The sequence below is a fragment of the Takifugu rubripes genome, chromosome 1 (assembly GCF_901000725.2).
Source record: "Takifugu rubripes chromosome 1, fTakRub1.2, whole genome shotgun sequence".
NCBI lineage: Eukaryota > Metazoa > Chordata > Actinopteri > Tetraodontiformes > Tetraodontidae > Takifugu > Takifugu rubripes.
Window position 1 is genome coordinate 25,828,244 of NC_042285.1, and position 21,765 is coordinate 25,850,008.

At 47.9% G+C, this 21,765-nt stretch overlaps 1 protein-coding gene across 5 annotated transcripts in view; it reads right to left on the bottom strand.

Annotated features, from left to right (window-relative positions):
* Positions 1-637: 637 nt before the first annotated feature.
* kalrna (kalirin RhoGEF kinase a) overlaps positions 638-21,765 on the bottom strand; it is a 72,280-nt gene continuing 51,152 nt past the window's right edge. The window contains exons 41-68 of one of the 5 annotated variants that reach the window (XM_029835261.1): positions 13,810-14,016; positions 13,592-13,668; positions 13,286-13,432; positions 13,042-13,137; positions 12,559-12,677; positions 12,417-12,483; positions 12,049-12,152; positions 11,900-11,969; positions 11,728-11,814; positions 11,525-11,617; positions 11,155-11,205; positions 10,996-11,073; positions 10,734-10,919; positions 10,485-10,656; positions 10,192-10,403; positions 9,193-9,476; positions 7,011-7,173; positions 5,915-5,974; positions 5,735-5,762; positions 5,476-5,638; positions 5,282-5,403; positions 5,070-5,201; positions 4,834-4,995; positions 4,654-4,732; positions 4,513-4,564; positions 4,261-4,409; positions 4,034-4,172; positions 638-3,963 (exon numbers count right to left, since the gene is read on the bottom strand). In XM_029835261.1, coding sequence (XP_029691121.1) covers positions 3,406-3,963; positions 4,034-4,172; positions 4,261-4,409; positions 4,513-4,564; positions 4,654-4,732; positions 4,834-4,995; positions 5,070-5,201; positions 5,282-5,403; positions 5,476-5,638; positions 5,735-5,762; positions 5,915-5,974; positions 7,011-7,173; positions 9,193-9,476; positions 10,192-10,403; positions 10,485-10,656; positions 10,734-10,919; positions 10,996-11,073; positions 11,155-11,205; positions 11,525-11,617; positions 11,728-11,814; positions 11,900-11,969; positions 12,049-12,152; positions 12,417-12,483; positions 12,559-12,677; positions 13,042-13,137; positions 13,286-13,432; positions 13,592-13,668; positions 13,810-14,016 — 3,857 coding nt within the window. In that variant the 3' untranslated portion in view covers positions 638-3,405. The other 4 variants (XM_029835269.1, XM_029835272.1, XM_029835277.1 and 1 more) reach the window with 4 other exon arrangements.

Consider the following 21,765-nt stretch of genomic DNA (forward strand, 5'->3'; position numbering starts at 1 on the left):
GGGAGAGGAGAGGAGAGGAGAGGAGAAGGGAGGAGAAGAGAGGAGGGAAGAGGAGGGGAGGGGAGAGGAGAGGAGAGGAGAGGACAGGACAGGACAGGACAGGAGAGGAGAGGAGGGGAGGGGAGAGGAGAGGAGAGGAGAGGAGAGGAGAGGAGGGGAGGGAGGGGAGAGGAGAGGAGAGGAGAGGAGAGGAGAGGAGAGGAGAGGAGAGGAGGGGAGAGGATGGGAGAGGAGAGGAGAGGAGAGGAGAGGAGAGGAGGGGAGAGGAGGGGAGGGGAGAGGAGAGGAGAGGGGAGGGGAGGGGAGAGGAGGGGAGGGGAGGGGAGAGGAGAAGGGAGGAGAGGAGAGGAGAAGGGAGGAGAGGAGAAGAGGGGAGAGGAGAGGAGAGGAGAGGAGAGGAGGGGAGAGGAGGGGAGGGGAGGGGAGGGGAGGGGAGGGGAGGGGAGAGGAGAGGAGAGGGGAGGGGAGGGGAGAGGAGGGGAGGGGAGGGGAGAGGAGAAGGGAGGAGAGGAGAGGAGAAGGGAGGAGAGGAGAAGAGGGGAGAGGAGAGGAGAGGAGAGGAGAGGAGGGGAGAGGAGAAGGGAGGAGAGGAGAGGAGAAGGGAGGAGAGGAGAAGAGGGGAGAGGAGAGGAGGGGAGAGGAGAAGGGAGGAGAGGAGAGGAGAAGGGAGGAGAGGAGAGGAGAGGAGAGGAGAGGAGAGGAGAGGAGAGGAGAGGAGACATGGCAGCATAGCCGAAGGGATCGGGAAGAGCCTGTAAAGATGGAATCTTTTCAGATTGAAGTGAAGAATTCCGAAGGCGATTGTACATTGCACCGTACATCTGAAGACTAAAACTCATCTTTGGTAGAAGGAAAACGCTGAATTCAGAACATGTACATTTATTTTTGTTTTGAGTTCTTGCCAACTCAGACTGTTTTTTTCCATAGCAACCCACATATCCACGGCAACCATCCGGACTGTGAATGTACTTGTTCACAGAGTTGCCTCTGTACAGGCAGAACACAAATATCAGGAGCACCACTGATCTCAGCCGGTCTGAGTGAAGTGGAAAATAAAACTAGAAGCATCAAAGCACTACTGTAGAGAAAAGCACTCGCTAGCAGAGCCAACGAGCTGTGGTTACAAGATTTAGTGTCACGTGAACATCAGGGTTTTAAACCTTCTGCCTAATTTTTAGCACATTAGCTTTTAACATTAAATGGTAGGTGCAGCGTAGGCCAGGAGAGGGTACAACAGAAGCTAACGTTAGCACCAACTTCATTAACTTTGCTATGAAAACAGACACTGGCGACACGTCATCCCAGCTGTGTTCATCTGATTGACGTTGGCAAATCTCCAGCATCTTATTTGACACTATAAAAAATGCTTTGTTATTAAGAAAAAAAGAAAATCCTAAGTTTAAGGCTCCGATATGGAAATGGACGACCAGGTTTTATCCCCAGCCCTATCCAGCAAACGAGGTGCAGAATTTTCAGTCTTCATGAATTTTCCAAGAGTCTAAGGGTGAGTACACGAGGAACGCACGAGTATCGGTGTTCAGTCTCCAGACTTTGCAAAGCCTATGTCCCAGGATGACTGACCCAATGTCTCGGGGTGGGGGGAGGGGGTGTGTGACCATTAGCACTTAAAAAAAACATCTCAGCTACACCAACAAAGACATGATTGACTGTACACATCAGCAGATGTCGCTCTTGCAGAACCTGCAGGTGTCGAACACTAAATGCTTACTACTGTGGTTTTGCTAAATGCTTGCATGGGTCAGGGAGGCATACGGTCCAGAAGGGGGCGCTGTGGAAGCAGAGAACAGCACTTGTGATGGCAAAGCACATTCTACAGGAACTTACATTCAGCAGTACAAACAAGAGCATCAGTGGAATCTAATTTCTTCACAAGCCAGATGAAATATGAGCAGCTCGGCTGACCGACTTTTGAAATAGTGACAAACGAGGACGACCAATCGCCACGTTCCGAGTGGAGCCGCAGCAACTTGTCCGCCCCTTATTTACAAGCAATAGTTTCAGCTAGTTTTAAGGTGTCAAATAATGGTTTGATTAGCAAGCACTCTAACCTACATCAACGTCGTAAGAAATACTAAAAAGAACATTTTTTGTAGAGCACTTCTGTTTCTGTTTGGCCTATTATAGCAGTTAGCCACCAGGGGGCGCCATAACGGCTGATGCCCTACCTTGAGGAGCGCTCTGGTCTTCCATCTTTTGTTTACCACCTTTAAACACCACAGATAATACTAACCTGATATCTAAGCTATCCCTGGTCGATGGAACTAGCAGGAGGTCCCTGATTACTCTATTATTTCTGTTTTATTTTTGTAAACTACTTCAGTGGTTTCAGACATATCTGTAAACAGTGACGCTAACAAATCTTACGTGTCCTACAGAAAGGATTTTAGCCAGCATGGTGCCATTTTTTTTTTTCCATGTTCAGGAACAAAGTATCAGGTCCAGTCGTCCATGCCAACCCAAAACCTTTTGATTTGACGTAAGTTCCAGTGGCTTCACGACTCGTGCGAGTTTGCTTTACTCCAGCTTAATTATAGTCTGTCGACTCCACTTAGTGCAGATGAGTGACGTCACCAGTGCAAATACAGTTTCAGGTTTAGTTCTGAAAAAGAAATCCACATTCAGTAACTAAGAACACTAAAGTGTACCCCCAATGTGATAGTGAGCTTAAGTGCAGCTGGTCCAAAAAGGAAATAAACGTTGATGGTTTATATCACAGGTTGACTGCAGGCAAGTCGAGAAGGGGAAACCAGCAGTGTTGAGGATAAATCCTGTGTTTAAAAGTTTAAAAAAAAGAGAAATTTCACAGGTTCAGCTCATAAATAATATATTAACTGTATAAATAAAAACCTCCAATTCCTTCCATGGTCCAAGAGTGAGTCCAAAATATCCAGAGTGGGAGCCATCGTACACAATGACATCATCGCATCACCACACCGATGAGAAGAACATATGGAATATATACAGGATAAACACTAAATCACTAAAACAACCCAGCCGAAGTCCTTCGTAAAACAATGTCAGTACTTTTTATACAGTCTGTGGTTCAATTCTGCCGCTCAGGTGAGTGAGCTTAACTCACTGGGATTCCTCCGTATATCATCTGTCCCTGGAAAAATAAACAGCTACAAAAATAAACAGCGCCATCGGGCCTACTCACAGTGTTTGCTTAATTTCATATTTTTAATTGCATTCTTTTCCTCCACTGATTTCTTTGGGCGAACCGATGGGGGGGGGGGGGGGGGGGCAGATGAGTGTTGGAGCTGCAGTTGTGGCCATGGGAAAGATCCCGGCGCCATTTTACCTCCCGCCAATAAACCATCTATGAAAAAAAGGGAACGCTTGATTCACTAGTGGGGTGCGTGCTGGTGGTCCCGCTGGCCTCCATCACAGTGTGTTGCCCAAGCTGCTGCTCACTAGGCCTTTGATGTTGGTGACAGGCCGCACATCGTGGAGCTGCTTCCTGCGGTCAATGAACGTGGCCAGGCGTGTGGTGTCCAGGGGGGTCTTGGAGTACTCCCCACCGTGCGCTCCCCCACGACCCACCCAGGGGTGCTGCAGACAGGCTGTGGCGCTTGGCCTCTTCCTGGGGTCCTGCTGCAGCAGCGAGGACACAAAATCCCTCGCCGCCTGGCTCACGTCACGGAAGTATTCGTCCGGGAAGCAGAAGTCCAGGCGGCAGATGTTGACGCAGGTTTCCTCCGGAGATTCATCCAGAAACGGGGAAACGCCACTGAGCATGACGTAAGCCAGCACGCCCACGCTCCACACATCCGTCGCCACGGACACGGGCGTCCCACGGACGAGCTCGGGCGCAGCAAACTCCGGGTTTCCCAGCAGAAGGTGGACGTAGCGGCGGTGAACAGAGAGCTGGACGGCATCGCCGAGGTCGATGAGCTTGATGCAGGGTGTCGGAGAGTGAAGGTCCACCATGATGTTCTCGGGCTGCAGGAGAAACAGACCTGAGCTCCTGCTCTTGTGCCTCGAATGAGCTCATCACACGTGAAGTTCTCACCTTGAGATCCAGATGTGCCACCCTGCAGGTGTGGAGGTTCTGTAAAGCCTCCAGGATTTCTCTGATGAAGAACGACACCTTCTCCTCCATCAGCTCATCGTGGGCGACCAGGTAGTCCAACAGGCGGCCGTCCTCCAACCTAACACACGTGCAAGCAGAAGATGGTTAAGTTACATCCAAACTCATACCACAAGATCCATCTTATAGAGAAAAGTGTTTGGACTTACAGCTCCAGGACCAGCATCAGCGCTGTGGGAGACTCATATGTGTCCAACAGCGCCACCAGCTGGTGGTTCTGCACGTGCAGCAGGACGTCAGCCTCCTGAGCCACCTGCTCCTTCTTCTGCATCTTCTTACTCACGAATTTAACCGCAACCTTTGTGAGGGAAGCAGAAACAACAGAGCAAACCCAAGACATTTCAACAAAGACTTGAGTTAACTTCCTTTAACGTCTGTGGGGGAACATGTTGGATGCTGACCTCTTTCTTTGTGGACTTGTTGAGGCATTTTTTCACCACTGAAAAGCGTCCCCTTTTTGGGTAAAAAAAGCAGAAACGACAAAGAAACGTGAGGCCAAACGGAACGACGCCTCACAGAACCGCTGAGTCCCAGCATCTTACCTTCCAATCTCACACAGCTCCGTGAACGTCGCCTCAAAGTTTTCTTTCCACTGAATTCCGGTTCCATCAAAGCCGGAATCTGGACACGAGAAGCAGCGCCGGTTATTAATTAACCAGCACAACACGTTGACCACATAGAGAACGCCACAGTAAATAAACATGAACTTGTTTGGGACTTACTACTGCTGGACAGCGTCACCATGTTGGAAGGCTCGGAGGGCGGGCCCACACCCCAGGGGTTGGACGCTCGCACTCTGAACTGGTAGTGACCTCCGGGGATGAGAGCGTCGATCTGAACACACTCCTCTCTGCTGCTGGCCACCTGTTGCCAGAGCAACGAGTCTGAGGAGAAAAAAGTCCAATATGTTGCCACCTTTTTGCAGAAAACACACACACACACATGCGCACACACACACCCTCCTGTCTGTACTCCACAGAATAGTTGCTGACAACACAGTGAGTAGATGAAGCTGGAGGTGCCCAGTGGACCATCACCGCTGAGCTGCTGGCCTCCTGGGCCACGGGCCTCCCAGGGGCTGCTGGGATACCTGCAGGAGGGAGAAGCCAGAGCTGCTTCAGAGGGAACCAAAAGGCCTCAATCACAAATCTACTGGACTAGGTGTAAAACCTTGCACTTTAATGGAGGCAGAGGAGGAGGCGGAGCCATGGTCGTTAACGGCGACGCAGGTGTAGATGCCAGTGTCCTGAGGCATCACGTTACAGATCTTTAACAGGATGTCCCCTGTGTCTCTGCAGAGAAGAAGGGGGAGGAGTCAAGTGACCGAAAGCGTGAACAGACCAAAACGCACGGCTGCTCGTTACCTGATGTCTACGGTGAAGCGGCTGCTGCTGGTTACCGGGTTCTGATCGGGGCCTTTCAGAGTGACGGAGGGTTTGGGTCGTCCACAGACTTTACAGCCCAGAACCACCGTCTCCCCAAACGCACACACCACATCTGATAGAGGGTTGAGGAATTCTGGAGCCACTGGGCACAGGAAGAGTCCCCAAGCCACTTTAGGGACCACCCACATTTGTGGCAGGGTAGCATTTATACACGTTTAAAACTTTACAAGCTTCTTACCTTCCTGGATAAAGTTGGGATTGAGTAGCTGCAAGACAGATGAGGTCAGATTAGCAGAGGTTAATCTCATTTTCTCTCTATAATCCTCTCACATTTCTCTGCTGCCCCCTTAATGTTTATTTCCAAAATGATGAACCATGTTGATTCTGATGCTTGAGGATGAGGATTTTTTTTTCTTACCTCCATCCCCGACTTTGGGTCGAGGTCGTCGCAGTCGGATTCATCTGAAGAATGAACCTCCTGGTGGAGAATTGGGAGGGAAAATAGGTGGAGCAGAGAGAGAAAGGGGGGGGGGGTTAACAGAGAAAGACAGGAGCAACGAGAGAAACCAGGAGGAAAATGGGAGACGATGACGACCCAGGAGCAGAAAAGGGTGAAGCGAGAGGAGAGGAAAAACTATCTGGGATGTTCAAACCACGTCGACCCGCTGCAGAAGAAATTCAAAAATCCTCCAGGCCCTGAAGGGGTCACCAGCGCACCAAACCTCCCTGCATGGACATGTTCCTTTATATCCAGTTCTGTTTGCATCAACCACTGCGACCGGCTGCTAAACCTGAACCCCAACATCCTGGTGTTCTACGGGAACTAGAACCTCACAGTAGAGTTTAATGAAACATATCCAACCCAGTCTGAGAGAACTGGTCCCACATCAGATTAAACATGTTTTCCCTTTGACAGTCTTTATTTTTTACCAGATCAAACTAAGAAACGTGCATTTGACATTCGTTTAACATGTGCTTATCTCACACAGTGAGCTTATCTCGCCGGCCTTGAAATGCATCTTCAAAATGTTAGACGACAGAAAACTGGTTAGAATATTAAAAGAAATCAAACTAAAAATCAGAACGCTTAGTTCTACTTCTATCCATGCAAAGGAGGGAGAAATAAATCACTCATAAAACACAAAAACAAAATCAGACTTTATTTTCCAAATGACCGTAGGTGAGCATTGAAACAGATCTCGTGCTCTTCAGTGGATCTCAACCTTTAAACTGTGGAAATGGCTTTTTTTTTTACACTTTCGTAGACTTTAGTGCAGTTCCCTTATTGCTGCGACACCACTTTAGACATTTTTTGTCTAATATGCAAAAAAGGCAGAGTTGAGAATCACTGCCACAGGTTGAGAATCACTGTTGCTCCGATCGGCCGCGACTGTGTGTGAAGGTTCGTACACACACATGCAGGTTAAGAACAAACGTAAAAATAAAAACCAAGAGGGGCAAGTGACGGGTTTTTGGCACACACACACGACATCAGCGGCGTGCGCCCTACTCACTTTGCCCTTCGCCCTGGTGGGTTGCAAGGCGAGCGGGGGAGGGGGTGTGGTTTCTTTGGGTTTACGGAGGAGGCCGTTCTCTTGGCCCCTGAGCGCCAGCGAGGAGCCATCCTTACCCTCAGCCCGCTTCCTGGCACGCAGCGTGTTCCATGAGAGAGACTTCCTGTACGGTACAGGAACGACAGAAACATCAACCGGCCAATCAGAGAGAAGCTGTGCAGCTAGGTGCCGCCGCAACGCGGCTCTCAGGTGCTCCTCAACATTAACTGCAATTGTTAAAGAACAACAGTTTTATGTGGCATCTTAATTAATTTGGCCCAACTTGCTGAAGTTTCTTGTATGATGAGATGATGATTTGCATTTCTCTGACCTTTTGAAGCCCCTTTAGGCATTGTTTTCTCTATTAGCCAGTGTTGGTGTGTATTAGCATCTGCTAATGTTAATTTTGACCAATTTTAGCAGACAATGCAGAAAAAAAAAATTACAGCAGAACTATAGAGTCCCAATCCTGCAGCATCTTTTGTATGTTTGTTTATTTTTTAGTTGTGGTCTTTTTTAAATGGAAATATTAATATTAGTTATTGTTTTCTCGTCACATATATTAGGTTTTTGTTGCCTCCTGAGCTTTATGTTCCCCTCATTTTCTTAGCATGTCTGTACAGATATTCTGGTCCAGAAAGTTACAGGAGAGGACAGAATGAGAGAAAGACTGACTTTATCGAGTCAGAAAAAAGAGGAGAGCACCATGGTAACGGTAACAGCTGCACCTTCAGTAACAAATCCCAATGCTGCTTTATTTAAGGTGTCAAAAGTTGTTTTTTTCCAGCACCATAGAATTTAAGATGGCTGATTCATTTTTAAAATTATGTCTTTTATAAAACGTGGTGTCACGTTATGTGGAGAGTCAAACCAGAAGGTTAGTAAAAACTGAAAACAAATACAGTACATCAAAAAACAAATCCCACTGAAGTCAACAACAGGTACAAAAAGCTCAAAAATAAGCACACAGACGGACGAGCGTTTGTGCACGTTGCTCTGGGAAGCCGCTGCGTTAAAGTTTGCCATGAGAAACTTCATTTTCGGCCCCGTTTGTGCTTCCTCCGACTTTTAAAAGAAATAGAAAATTATGGCACACAGACGTCAGCAGGCCGTTTGGTTTCACATTTGCCGTCGTAGTTTATTTACAAATATTAAAAACTACAAAGTGTCAATCATCTTCAGTCTACTGCAGAACAACGTCAGCGGCGGGTTGCTTTGCTAACTCGTGCTCAAGTCCAAAAGATTTATCTTACATATTTAAAATACATTTTAAATCATTATTAGTCTACCAACAGTACAGGGTTGACTGTCGCTGATGAATGCAACATATTGCACAGTCTGACTTTAATTTTCTTAAATAGTGCAAAAAGGGATCTTCCCCCCCCCCCCAACAGGAATGTTATAGAGCCATAGTTGGAATAAAAACAAAAGTCTCTTCGTACAGTGAATTGCTGACATTAACAAAACAGGAAGGAAAATAAATGCTGTAAAATAAAAATAATTAACAAAACAGGAAAAAAAAGAAAAATAAAGAGAAATTTCTGTAAAGATTGCCACAGACAACAAAATAAATCTTCTCCTGTGCGGAGAACAGGGCCTAGTTCACCTGAAGACTCCAGGTGTGCTTTTCTTTTAAAAAACAATTTTAAAAAACCCCCAAAATATACAAAAACAAGAAAAGAAAAACAGGGTGTTAGAAACTGAAATAAGTGTCCGGTTTTAGCTCCACATGCACGTCAACGATTTTCCTCTCTGCTTCCCAGAGTGATCAAAACATACAGGATGTTTTGTCCAGTTTATTTCTGCAGGATAATTCCTCAAAACCTGTTCTGATTTCTAAAACTACGTGTGTCTGTTTGAAATCCACGAAAACCATCAAGCGTCAGTGGCCCAAAAAACAAACCGCAGCAGCTTGATGGGCGGCGGGGTGGCAGTTCGGTACCTTTTACTCGTGAAGAAGAAGGCATAAGTTAAAATACAAAAAAAAAAAATCCAATGGGAGTTAGGAGGGCAGTGGGAACTGAACTGTAAAAAACTACAAAACAAAAACAGGTAGTTTTGTCCAAAACTCTTCCATCCGAGCTCTTGGGTTTCGTGCGTCAGGCTGCAGATAAAGAAGTGCTGGTTGGGCACGAAGACTTACTTGATGTTGTTGGCATCGGCCACTGCTGCCGAGAAAGATGTCGTGGACGAGGAGTCTTTTATGGACTTGGCGAGTGGGCCCAAGACGCGCCCTGGCACCCAGCCCTCGGCAGCCGGCGAGTCAATGTTGGCCGGCCGGTAAACCAGGTACATGTTCTGCTGGTTAGTGGCCAGGATCTGGACCGTCTCACCCTGAGCGACGCAGATCTCGTTTTCTTTGAGTGCCGAGTAGCCTTCGATGACCCTCATGGTGGAGGAGACGCCGTTACAGCCGCCGTCACCGTCCTGGGGAGCGGCAGAAAGATGGAGGGCGGAAAGAGGACAAAAGGGAGGGGGGAGGAGACCAAGGGAAAAGGTAGAAGTGGCACAGAGAGAGGATGGGGACAATTGAGGACAAGGTTATGGTCGAGTCTAGGGGGGCTGGATCACGGTCCGGACGGCTGCAACGCCATTGCAGCGGACCGACGCCTGAGGAGGAGCAGAGGGAGGTCGTGATCGAGGAGGAGAAACAAAAACAACAGTCTGTCAGTTGTCTGGCAGTTTCAAACGACTGCTCATCTTCTTCACGCCCGCTGCCATCACAGACATTTGAATTAGGTCTGTCCTCAATCTGCTCCACTTAGACCTGCCAGGCCAGTAGGGGGAACCCTGTCCACAGCACTACTGTCATACTGTAAATGTCTTTATTTTTATCAGACGAAACCCGACGTTCTCGCACGTATATGTGGAAATTGACAGTTCGCTGCTACACGCGCAGCAGCCCAGATTCTTCACCTCGGATTTAACGGAACAGGCGACATCTCGGACAGCGGGGGGGGAAATCAAGTTCTTCACGCCCTCCGTCCCCAACCTCCTGCCGCAGTCTGAACTTACACTCAAGACCATAATTCCATAAAAAGAACAGCAGCTAAAACTGTCTTTGATGGAAAACTGGGGCCGTGTTTCTCAAAACTTGATCCTGGCTGTGAAGAAAAGCGCTGCGTGTTTTGGAGGGACTCACCCTGGACTCGAAACAGGATGACCCACCATTGGAGGTGGACACCCTCATCTGGCTCCTCCCCCTCTCTGTCCCTTTGTCGCCGAGTCCGACTGCTGAGGATGGACGGTTGGACGTGGTGGGCCGGTTCCCGGAGGACGAACGGTTTCTGGTCAATGAGGCGCTGCTTCCTGCTCCGATCTTGTCCTTCTGGTACTCGATGGGAGACTGGAGCGCTACGGTCACACACAGAGCCAACAGTAACACTCCCAGCGTGTCCTGACAAAGATGGCTGAGCTCCGACTGCGTCTTCTCACCATAGAGGAACTTGTTCTGGTCGTCCAGGAGCACCTGAATGTGTCGCACCCAGACCTGCTTGATGTCCACGTTGGCGGCCTGCAGGGTGAAACGCTCCGAGGAGCCGCGACACGACAGGACGAACTTACACGGATCGTTATCCACGCTGTCCTCCAGGCCCAGGTAGGACACCTGCCAGGGACAAACTTCCAGCATCATGGCAATACAACAGGATTCATGTAAAATGTGCATTCCTAAACATTTTGTACCTTAATGCTCTTCTTGAACTGGTATCCCGGAGTGGACGAGCCTTTCCTGAGCAGCTCGCTGAAAATCACGATCTGCTCAAAGAGGAAGACCCGCCGCTCTTTGGAGCGGGACAGGACGCCGGCGTCCTGCTCTGTTACAAAGAAGGTCTCCTGCTGCAGCAGTTTGCCCTGACTGGTCAGTTTGCCCTGCGGATGCATTAGACATGATCAGTCAGGTTTTAAATCTCTCAGTAAAGGGTCAGCTCCGACGTCAGGGACGTACCTCGTATCCCTGCAGCCGGCCCAAATTCATCATGTCGTTACACAGTTTAGGGACCTGAGACATCAAATCTACGGCTTTCTGCAGGAGACAGACAGTTACGCGGTCGCACGTGCGCTCGTTTAAGACTCATTCCACCCTGAAAACAATGTCGGGATTTACCTCGATTTGTTCACAGTCCATTCCTGCCTTGGAGCTGAACTTCAGGAAGTCCTGAGGAGAACATTAAACTATTTTTAAGAACAGTTCACCTTACTCTTCTGTTCACCTGACGCTCTTTAAATAAAGACTATTCTCCCAAATCACCAACCAGGTCCGCTTCTTTTGAACTGTTGCTTCCATTTTTGGCCACAAAGAATCAACATTTGCAACATTCTTGAGCGTGTTTCTCTAAAGATCAGTGCTACAACAGTGCTGGTGAGGTCAAAGCTGGACAACATCATGAGGGTTGGCGTTAGAACGTTGACTTCAGGATCCCCCAGTTTATTAGACTTTTGCATGTGGCCGATTTAAGAATAGAGGTGTTTGTTACCTTGAGCAGCAGCTGGTATTTGGTGATTCTTTGAATTGGTTTAATCAGAAAGTCACTTATAGTCAGTCTAGACTGGATGTCCTGCTGGATTCCCTGAAGGACAGAGTGCATTATTAAATGAGCTGCTCCTATTTCATGGAATGATACGAGCACATTTTCAGGCTTTTATTGAACGATATCGAACAATTTAAAGGTCGACTCACATCAAAGTAAGTGTCGTATTCCGCTACGATGAACTCTGACTTGGGTTTATTCTGACAGTAAATCACATACATGTGGAGTCTTCTCTCCTGGAACACGCAGGAAACAGCAGATCACAGGTGGATCTTTCAAATATGACGCCATCGGCAGCGCCCTGAGGAGCGGTGCACTCACGTGTTTGATGAAGAGCTCCGGGAGGTGCTCGTGGTCATCCAGACATTTCTCCAACTCGCCAACGAAGAACCTGAAATGTTCGGGAGACAGACGTTAGCACGTGCGGCGGCCGTTTCTCTCAGCCTTCAGGAAGTGGATCATCAACCCACTCTCTGTGCCAGTCGTAGATCTGGTGGATGTTCCCGAAGACGATTTTGTCTTTTCCTTTCATGTCGTCAGGGACGCCTTTTTCCTCGATCCTCTTCATGAAGCCCTGCAGGATCAAGGTGAACAGGTCAGACAAGCATTCATGCTAACAAAGTTCTTGATGCAAAAACATCAGCCAAGATTGAGAAATGTGTGTGTAAACTATGTATGTTCAATTTGCTAGGACACTTTTTATTTGGTGCTTAGTTTCCATCTATTTTTGTCTTTTATTGTCTCCTTTATTGAGGTTAATCTTGATCACCCATTATCACCAGCTGCCTGTCATTACTATGTTTTTCCTGGTTTAGTCTCACGCTGGACGGTGTCTCACCTCCACCACGATGCCGAGGTCTTTGACGTAATCTTTCTCCGTCTGAATGAGCTCGTTGAGAACAAACCTGAGCAGAAGGAGGGAGGACACGAATGTAGCGGCGGCAAATGCAGGGAGCTGGTGCAGTAACGGCAACACTCACATTCTCCCTCTCATGGCTTTGGCTCTCTGCTCCAGCTCAGGGTTTCGGGGCTGGACAGGGGTGGTCTGCTCTGGGGGGGAGAGAGAGGTGAAGCCGGGATACGCTCCTGGTTCCAGAGTCTGCAGAGAGAAGATGAGGTCAGAAATCACACATTTATTGCACCACAAGGAGGGAAAACAAAGATATTCAAATGCACCGAATGGTTTTATTACATTAAAGACCTTTGTCATGAGCAGTAGCTCAGCTGTGGACTATTTTTATAGACTTTATTGGTTTAACTCAGCATGAAGACAGAAATCCACCAGGAAAGAAATATAATAGAAGTCACCTGCAGGTTGTTATTTTGTATTTTAAAATCAAGTATTTCATTTTGGCAACAGAGGAAAAAGACAAAATGTGAAGTTTTCCATGCAGGTAATGCAACCAAAACAAACTGACTGTTTTCTGGACCACAGCTGTGGTCTATACTTAAACCAGACTCACCATCTTGGTTTTAACCAGTTTTTCTATGGCGCTAACCAGCTCGGCAGCGCTGGGCACCTCAGAGGAAGACTGCATGGATGTTAGCAAGGATGAAGACTGAGAGAGGAAGAGGAGGGCAGGATCAAAAGCATCAGGTGTGTTAGAAGGATTATTCCAGAAAGTGTGAGACCAGATGTGAAAGGAGCCGTGGGCTAGCAGAGGAAGGCAACAGGGCAGCTAAAGAAGGCTAATGCCCCCGTCCTACCTTTTCATCCTGAGCTGAGGGGTCTTTGATGATCTCCATGGGAGGAGGTAACGGGGTGTGAGCCTCCTCGTCCTGCTCTTCCTCCCCGCCACTCTGCATCCCAGACGGAGCCTTGGACAGGATGTTGCCATCCTTACTGATGACCCTCTGAAAGAGACAAAAGTAGAGGAGTGTTTGCCAACCACTTACTTTACTTCCAGTTTCACTGTGAGAGGGCCACAGCTGACCTGACGGCTAAACAAAAATCTACCTTTTCAAAAACAGCAGACCTGTGAATGAGGAAAGAGCTACCGTCATGCTGCTCACCTCGTCGATGATGTCATCCTGCGGAAGGTCGGGCTGTCCCAGGTCAATGCTCTTCCTGCTTTCTTCTCTTCCGGTTCCTGTCAACCAGGCAACTCATTACTCATGTGTGCAACTCATTTGTAACTCTGCTGGACTGAAGAATGCTTGAAATGTAGCAGCTCCTGAAGAGTCTTTTACGACCCTTGGGTTTGGTTTGCTGCCGCTGCGTCAGGCCTCACCAGTCTTCTTCTGCTTGTTGTTGGGCAGCTTCTTGACGGAGCTGCCCTGGCTGAGGCGCCGGACAGGACTGGTCAGCCATTTCCTCAGAGTGTTTCCAGAGCGTTTGGGACCAGGAGAGCTGGAGTGCAGAGAGCTGAGCGATGGCTGCGGCTGCAGGTTCGCCACCGACTCCGTTCTCCCGTCAGAGCCGCCGACAGGATAGTTCTCTGAAACATACGACAGAGATTCATGTTTAATCGGGAGTCATTCTCCGAAGCGCCCCACTGGTGATGTCATTAACAGGCAGCCGTTCAGAGTATGGAAGGATGGTTCCCATCAAAGCTCCTGTGTTGTGGTTCCAAACTGATAAATCCTGATAGGCCCAAAAGTGCACATCTCGCTCAAAAGATGCAGCTTTAGGTTACTTGGTATTGGTTAGAATACTCAAGAATTCAGCTAGAATAGACTCCACTTTCAGAAAAGAAAGAGGAGATTCCAAGAGTCCTTCCACGTTGGGGTTCAGTCTCTTTAGAAGGCCTTCCATCTGGTCCATCGAGGGCCACGATCCTGCCGGGTTTTCTATCCCACTGGATGCATTTTCAGCCTGGTAGGACAGAAAACCCGGCAGGATCGTGGCCCTCGAGGACTGGGTTTGACACATGTGGTCTAGGGCCTCCAGATGGTCTACAGAAGTTCATGCAAAGGTTCCAGTATTTTTAATGTCAGAGATGTTAATTTCTCAGTTCAAACAATAACTTTTAATCTTATAGTAGTAGTTGTTTTGAGTGTGGTTCCACTTCCTGTTTGATGATTAAAGTCAGCTTGTATCAGCTAATTTACAAGTGATCAGATGACTTGTATTAGAAGGTTCAGGTTCTGGTAAAAGGTACCCACGCTGCTCCTTCTGTATTGCTGCTTCTTAAATGCTTTGCAGGCCTGTGTAATATTTCTGTAATGGCTCAGAAGCATGTGCTTGGAGTCTTTACTGAGAACCAGATGATTTCTTTTTCTGTCTTTTTGGGATAGTCACTGGCAGACACAACAGGCTCTCAGGTATTCCTGCTCATGTGATGCCCGAGGAACGCTTTGAATTCACTGCAGTTCACCTCGGACGGCTCCTAGAACAGCAGAATTCCTTATTTATAACTGAATGTTAGCCCTTAATTAGTGAAAAGTAATCAGTACTGAGAGAGAAAATCATCTTGTGAGGCACAGTGTCTCACATACAGATGAAAAACAACAACGTGCCGTACACCTGTAGAGTTGTCTGTGTAAATTCTCAGTCATCCAGGTCATTGTATCCAAGGTAGTTTTCTCTGTCAACTGGACTGGGTTTCTTCTCTTGAAGACGTTTCGCCTTCTATCCAGAAGGCTTCATCAGTTCTGAAATCGCTGGGGAGAGAGCTTGAAAATATATAGCCCCTGTGGACCTGTAGAGTGTGTGTGTGTGTGTGTGTGTGTGTGTGAGGACAGTGGCCGCTCAGCTGCCGTCACATGAGGCGCTGGGAGCTATGTGCCGCAGCTCCTGTGGCGAGCGTGTGCGTTTGTGGCAGGAAATGAGAAGGGTCGGATGGATTTTCCGGGTGTTCTGCTCCATAATAAGCAGTAACCTTTAAATATCTCCTGCCTGCACACAAATGTCAAGCACTCGGCTGCAGAGAGCAAAAAAAAAAAAAAATCCAACACAAACGCGGTAAGAATCAAGTTCGCCTTCTTCATCGGGGGCAACGAAGTGCAGAAGGACCCAAGTGAGACCTTCTGACCCTCCTGGTGCTCCTTCAACCGTTCATCATCGAAATAAAACATTTTCTCTGCTCGCTAGCGTCCGTGAAGCATCGGGGGAAGAATGACGCATATTGTGTTTTCTCAGAAGGCTTTTAGCCTCCAGCAAGGGTGCTTGACTCTGAAGCACTCTGTGTTCCTTACTGTGGTGTGTTTCTGCTCGTCCGCGTTGGGGCAACCGTCACTTTAGCCGTCATGTGACTGTGTCAGCACTCTGGCACTGACACAGCCCACAAGGTCACCAGGGTCACCTTTTATTCCCTCCTCTTGATTCATGAGGGATGCAAAAAAGCTTGAAAAAAAGCCACTGGTGTGAAACAAACAGGCAACCTGTTCATCTCCAACGTCAGCAAGCACAGAACGGCGCACAGCTGGTTCTTGCATCCACTCCCGGAGCAGATCTCATCCGGGATCTCCTCATCCTGATGTTTGATGTCCCCGACTCTCATGTCCTTCAGCCACAGTCCTGCAGCCATTAGCTGGACTGGGACCTTCAAGCTGTCCCCACAGCGAGACCAAGCGTGTGAGTGAGGGATTGCTGAGTTGTCCACGGTGCACTAAAGACTCCCAACCCATGTTCTCCAACCATTAATAAGTGGTGGTTCACAAAAATAGATGTCCTATATCCTCTTCTCTCACCCTCATGGGGCTGATTATTTGCTATACTTTAGTTACTTTGCTATACTTTAGTTTCACTGTGAGACACGAGAACGGTCACATTGGTTGCAAATATCAGCTGGCTCTTCCTCAGGTTATTGTACTGCGTATTTGATTAACGGTTGACTAGAATGCAATATGCACGCGCTTTCCTTTGTGTTCAAAAATAACTTTGCAAACCTCAAAACACTCAACCTGGAGCTGTCGAGCAGCTAATCGCTAACAAAAACATATTAAGACTAATCTAAGCCACAAACATGCGCAAAGTCGACAGTTTCAAATGACTCCTGACTCATATGATCCTACCGAAACAATGTGACGGCAGGTTTCTGGCAGCGTTGCAGACAGTTGTCGTGGTTTCCCGTGGATGAATGGATGAATGAGTGTAACAGACGCTGCGGGGAGGAAACACAGTGGCTGTCCTCACTGCCTCCCTCCATCTCTCCCCCCTTCTGAATGTTTCATCGATTATGCTCTGAAGTGTGAAAGAGCAAACCCGCTAATGTGTGTTTTCAGAGTGGGAGAGGGGTCAGAGGTCAGCTTCTCACCTGTGTCTGCTTTCAGCAAACCGCAGTGAATCACAGAACGACCTTGAAGGCCGGCGGACCACAGACACTCCTCAAGAGTTGCTCTTCTGCAACTTCCAGTCACCGTGAGGAGTCTGACCAGCAACTTTCTGCCTCCCTGGAGAGAAACTATATTTTCCAAGGCCAGTCTTTGGTCCACGTGAGGGCTGAGTCCTGACAACAGTCCTGAGCTTAACCTTGACTGTCAGCTGACCATTTATCTCTACAGCTAAACTCATCAAACATGGCCGAAACTCTTCAAACATCAACTCAGTCCATGTTAGTTCGAGTCTCCGCAGAATCCCCTGATTGATGTGGTTCTGGTGCAGCTTGGAGGCACCTGGAGGCCAGATGCAATGCCCCAAATAATTAGAATATTTGTGAAAACAGGGACTATTTGCACTTTTGTTTCAACAGCTTCTCCTGAAGCCCAGTGCTTATAAAATGTACGTTAGTTTGCCGTGCACTGTCACATCGCGACATGCACGACAGAAACTCGGAACAATTCGAGAAGAAAAGGGTGTTTCACTCCCATTGTTGATTCAGAGCCTCTCCAAGGGCGGAGCAGCACCGACACAATCATTTTCTGACTCAAGCTTTCTCAGTAATACTCACTTTAAAAGGTTACAACCCTTATTGAACTCTATACATTTAGGAGGTAATGCCTCGAGGAATGTCTCAGTTTGAGCTCCCAGAACACTGAATTCAGTGTTCCTGCAGAACACCAGTGTCACACTGACAGCCAAAGTCAGGTGAGACCAAACAAGGGATCTCTTGTGGTGCGGATCCACAGAAGGACAGACAGCCTACTGTTAAAATCCCCATCACTCACTATCTTTAATCACCCACGCAACCCCCACCCTCGCACCTGATATTCACTCACTAGATACTAAACCAGCCTCTGGGGAGTTCTCACTCTCAGGCACACTCTACATTGTGTAATTACACACATTATTAGTGTAAAAAACAGGCTTTGTTATATAATAATTAGGTTAAAGAGGTTAAAATGATGCTTCAACTATGCACCCCCCCAGCAGATGAGAAGATTGTTCTTACCACCAACCAGCCCAGGGGCCAGTTTGGAGGACGGGGGTGTGACAGACACCAACCCGGGACAGTAGTGAATCTCTCTACCATCCTGATCGTCTCACTTCTGACCCGTAAACGAAGGCCAAATTAACTGCACCGATTCTTCTAAAGGGAATGAGAGAAGCGACTTTTCTCGGTAGAACCAGACCAACACAATTGTCAGTGGCTGGAGGACAGTAATCTGGCATGATGACATACCTCTCATACCTCTCCTGCCCTCTGCAGATTTGGTCGCTGTGTTGTTACAAACACCAGATTAGTCAGAGAGATTCACACAAACCCTGACAAACACACGGTCCCCAGCGGTCCCGAAGCGAAAGGAAGTGGTGCAGATAAAATAAGATCCAACTGGGTCTTCAAAGCAAGACTGAGAGTTCCGTTAAGGCGTCTCATTGAAGCAGAGCTGGTGTGTTTACCCAGTTCTAATCATGCTTGTGTGCACTGGAGGATTTTAGTATCTTTCACTTCAGCTGAGCGAGACGCCGGCCCTCTAAAGCCACTCAGCACGACTCCTGTTTGCACTTCTCTGATCGTCTCTCAGCAAACACAGGAGTTAAAGGGACGAATTTCAAGGTGACCAGTGTTGACTTTACATGACAGAATTCATTTAAGGCCGACACAGGCGGCCTGCCAACAAATCACTGGGACCTAGTAGCAACCTCATTCATCAAACATGCGGTATGGCGGCACGGCAACGAGGCCAAACCTGTTCCTCCGCTTAACTCAAAAATATGAAAGCTGCCCTCAGCTCAGCTGAGAGAGGTGAGGCGAGAGCTCTCGTACGACTGAGGAGGAGAGAGAAGAGATAATGTGATGCAATACGAGATAAACACAGCTTATCTACAGGAATACTCTTGTAAATGTGGCTTAACTGGAACTGAAATATGTTTATTCAAACACACACACACACGATATATATATATATATATCGTGTGTGTGTGTGTGTGTGTGTGTGTGTGTGTGTGTATACTGTATGTGCTTCCTAGACTAAGACCCAAACACACTGAACAGACATGAAGGCAAAGTCTTTGTCTAATGTCTCTATCATTACCTCAGAGGGGTGTGTGTGTGTTTATGTGTGTGTGCGTGTGTTTGTGTGTGTGTGTGTGTGTTTTTCCCTCAGCGTCAGGATGGTTTCCTGTCTATCCTCGACTTTAACAGGTAATGGATAGGACTTCAGATCACGTTACACCGACATAATCACACTGTCTGACTGAACCAGGAAGTGCTCCTGCGCAAGTGTGTAACTAAACAAATAATTATTGAATAGTCCTGAACTGACATCGCACAGTAAGACTGCATAATAAAGGAAATGCTGATTAACCAAACCAAACGGCAAATATTAGCTTTGATAAAGCCGTGGATGTAAACGTCGCCAATCTCTGACGTGAAGCTCTGCAGCCCGGTGGCCAAAGTCCAGCGTCTGTGCACGCACCAGTTACACGCGGGTTAACAGTTAGCTAATGTGTGCATGCTGCATAGACCCCGAACACATGGTCTTAAAGGCACCGTGTGCGGAGAGCCAAATTCCACAGCTGTAAGGTGGTTTGTCAGAACTGGCATCGACACAAACCACCACACCTGCCAACGTAGCACGAGCTCAAAGTCTGCCCAGACGCCATAAACCCTCTGCAAGAATTTTGGACATGTCAGCACCACTGGCAGGCAGCAGAGGAGGTGACCTGCAACACCCGCTATAGTTCACGTAAGGCCAAGAATGAAAACTATTTCAGTGGCAAACACTGTTGCACAGCAGATTACTCAATCCAGAAAATCTTCTTTATCTCCATGAGTCAGAAATGATGGGAAGCGCCGGTGAACGTGTAAAGAATGTGCTGCAGTATAGATACATTATGTGGAGGGATTCTGATCTGTGCTGCATACCTGGGTTGTTGACCCTTTCCAACCATCTCAGAGAGGAAAGCCATTTATGCTTCTGTATCCAGCCGAGACGCCCGAAATATCACCCTGGCATGGCGCACTCGTGCAACCACCGTTGAATTTAGCCCGTTTATATCATGATATTGTACATGCATATGGGCAGTTTATTGTCACAGGACCAACCAGGCCTGTGTTCCGATCCAGCCCACTTCAACTGACCAAAGTGGAACTTATTTCAACGTCCCTGCGGCAACAAAAGCAGATATTTATCAAGTGCTGCTTATGCCAACAGCTAAATACAACTCAAGCTATGTCACAACATACAATTGAAATGTAAAGAAAGGATAGAAATCTCAGGCACGGCCAACATTTATTCTGGTTAGTCAGACCTATAATCACAGTCTAATAATACCAAAGGAAGTGGCCTAAAATGTTGGCAAAACCCTGACAAAAACAGATTTTCCTGGCCAAGTTTCACATCCTAAAGTTCAACCAAGTCAACCACGTGAAGCTGCAGTCCTACAGACCACAATCGCCCGCCACGGCCGCTCTGGAGCTCGCAAACACCGGGTGTGCTTTTGATATCACACGGGTTCTTTTCAATGGCGACCAGAACAAAAGCAGCAGATCTGAGGCTACACTGGCAGTAATACATCAAAATAAATGAATAACACAGGTTAACGGTAGCGGGTTTGAGTCCAAATCGAGGTTCTATCAAGTCTTCGTGACAAGCTGCCCGTTGAGGGATCAACCGTTGTTCTGAGGGGGTTTAATTCTGTCTCCTCTAAACTTCACAATTGGGATTCAAGGGCGGCAGCAGGTCGTTGACAGCGAGACTCACGCGGGGGAAAAGGGGCTCTGAAGAGGATTCAGTCGGACGCTTTATCAGGAAGTGGCTCTTTCTCTGACTTTGACAGCAACACCTTCAGCCAGTTTCATTTGATCTGATGACTGAAACAGAAACACCAACCGGCCGGACGGCTCTGTGGCAGAAGGAATCCACGGAGGAAATTACACCATGAGGATTCCAGAGCTGCTAGAGTAAATGCTCCGATACTGGCCTCTGTCAGAACCTGCCACACACACACACACACACACACACACACACACACCCCTCAGCAGCTGACTAAACTGCAGCAACACACATTGTTGCTCAATGCAACATCTGACTGCAGAGACAAAGACTACAGCTGTCCTATTCTTGGGTATTTCACCCTCATCCACGTTCCCCTCGTGACCCAACCAGAAACATCCTGTTACGCAAGTCAGTCGATCCAAATGCCTCAGACACTCCAAAACATACATCACATTTACTCGACAAGTGCAACCAAAGTGGCTGGTTTGTGTCACTGCAAACTTGGCTTCATTCTTAAACACAAGCTCAGCAAACACACACAGACACACACACACACACACGTCCCACCTGTACCATTGTAGCAGCAGCAGCAGCAGCGGGCGAGGATCCATCCACAGCAATGCCGGGCTCGCTCCATTCTGGCTCACACACACATCCTACACTCACACACCTGTCACACACATGCAACACACACACCTTTCTCTAACTCGCTAACTCGCTAACTGACCATCCGAGTCAGCACGTGGACTGTGTGTGTACGCTGAGAGCTTCACCTCTACACTGCTGAGATTCATCAGAGAGAGACGGGAGAGCAAATGAGGTGGGAGGAGCAAAGAGAGGAGGAGCACACACACACACACACACACACACACACACACGCAGAGACAGACATTTTTTTAAATTGACATATTGTCGGGTTTCTCTCCCTCCCTCCCTCCCACGCAAACATACTTCAGTAGTCTGGAAACGAAGTCACTTTTAATTATTGCGGGGGCTCTTGTGTTGGTTCGGGGAGCCGGGACTCAGGTTTCGGCGCCACGTGTGGTTTTGTGCTGTCATTTAAGTGACAACGTTTCTCCCGAACCTTTTCCAGTGGGGGGAGCGTTACCGTTCTGCCGTAGTAACGGCGGAACTTGATGCTCCCG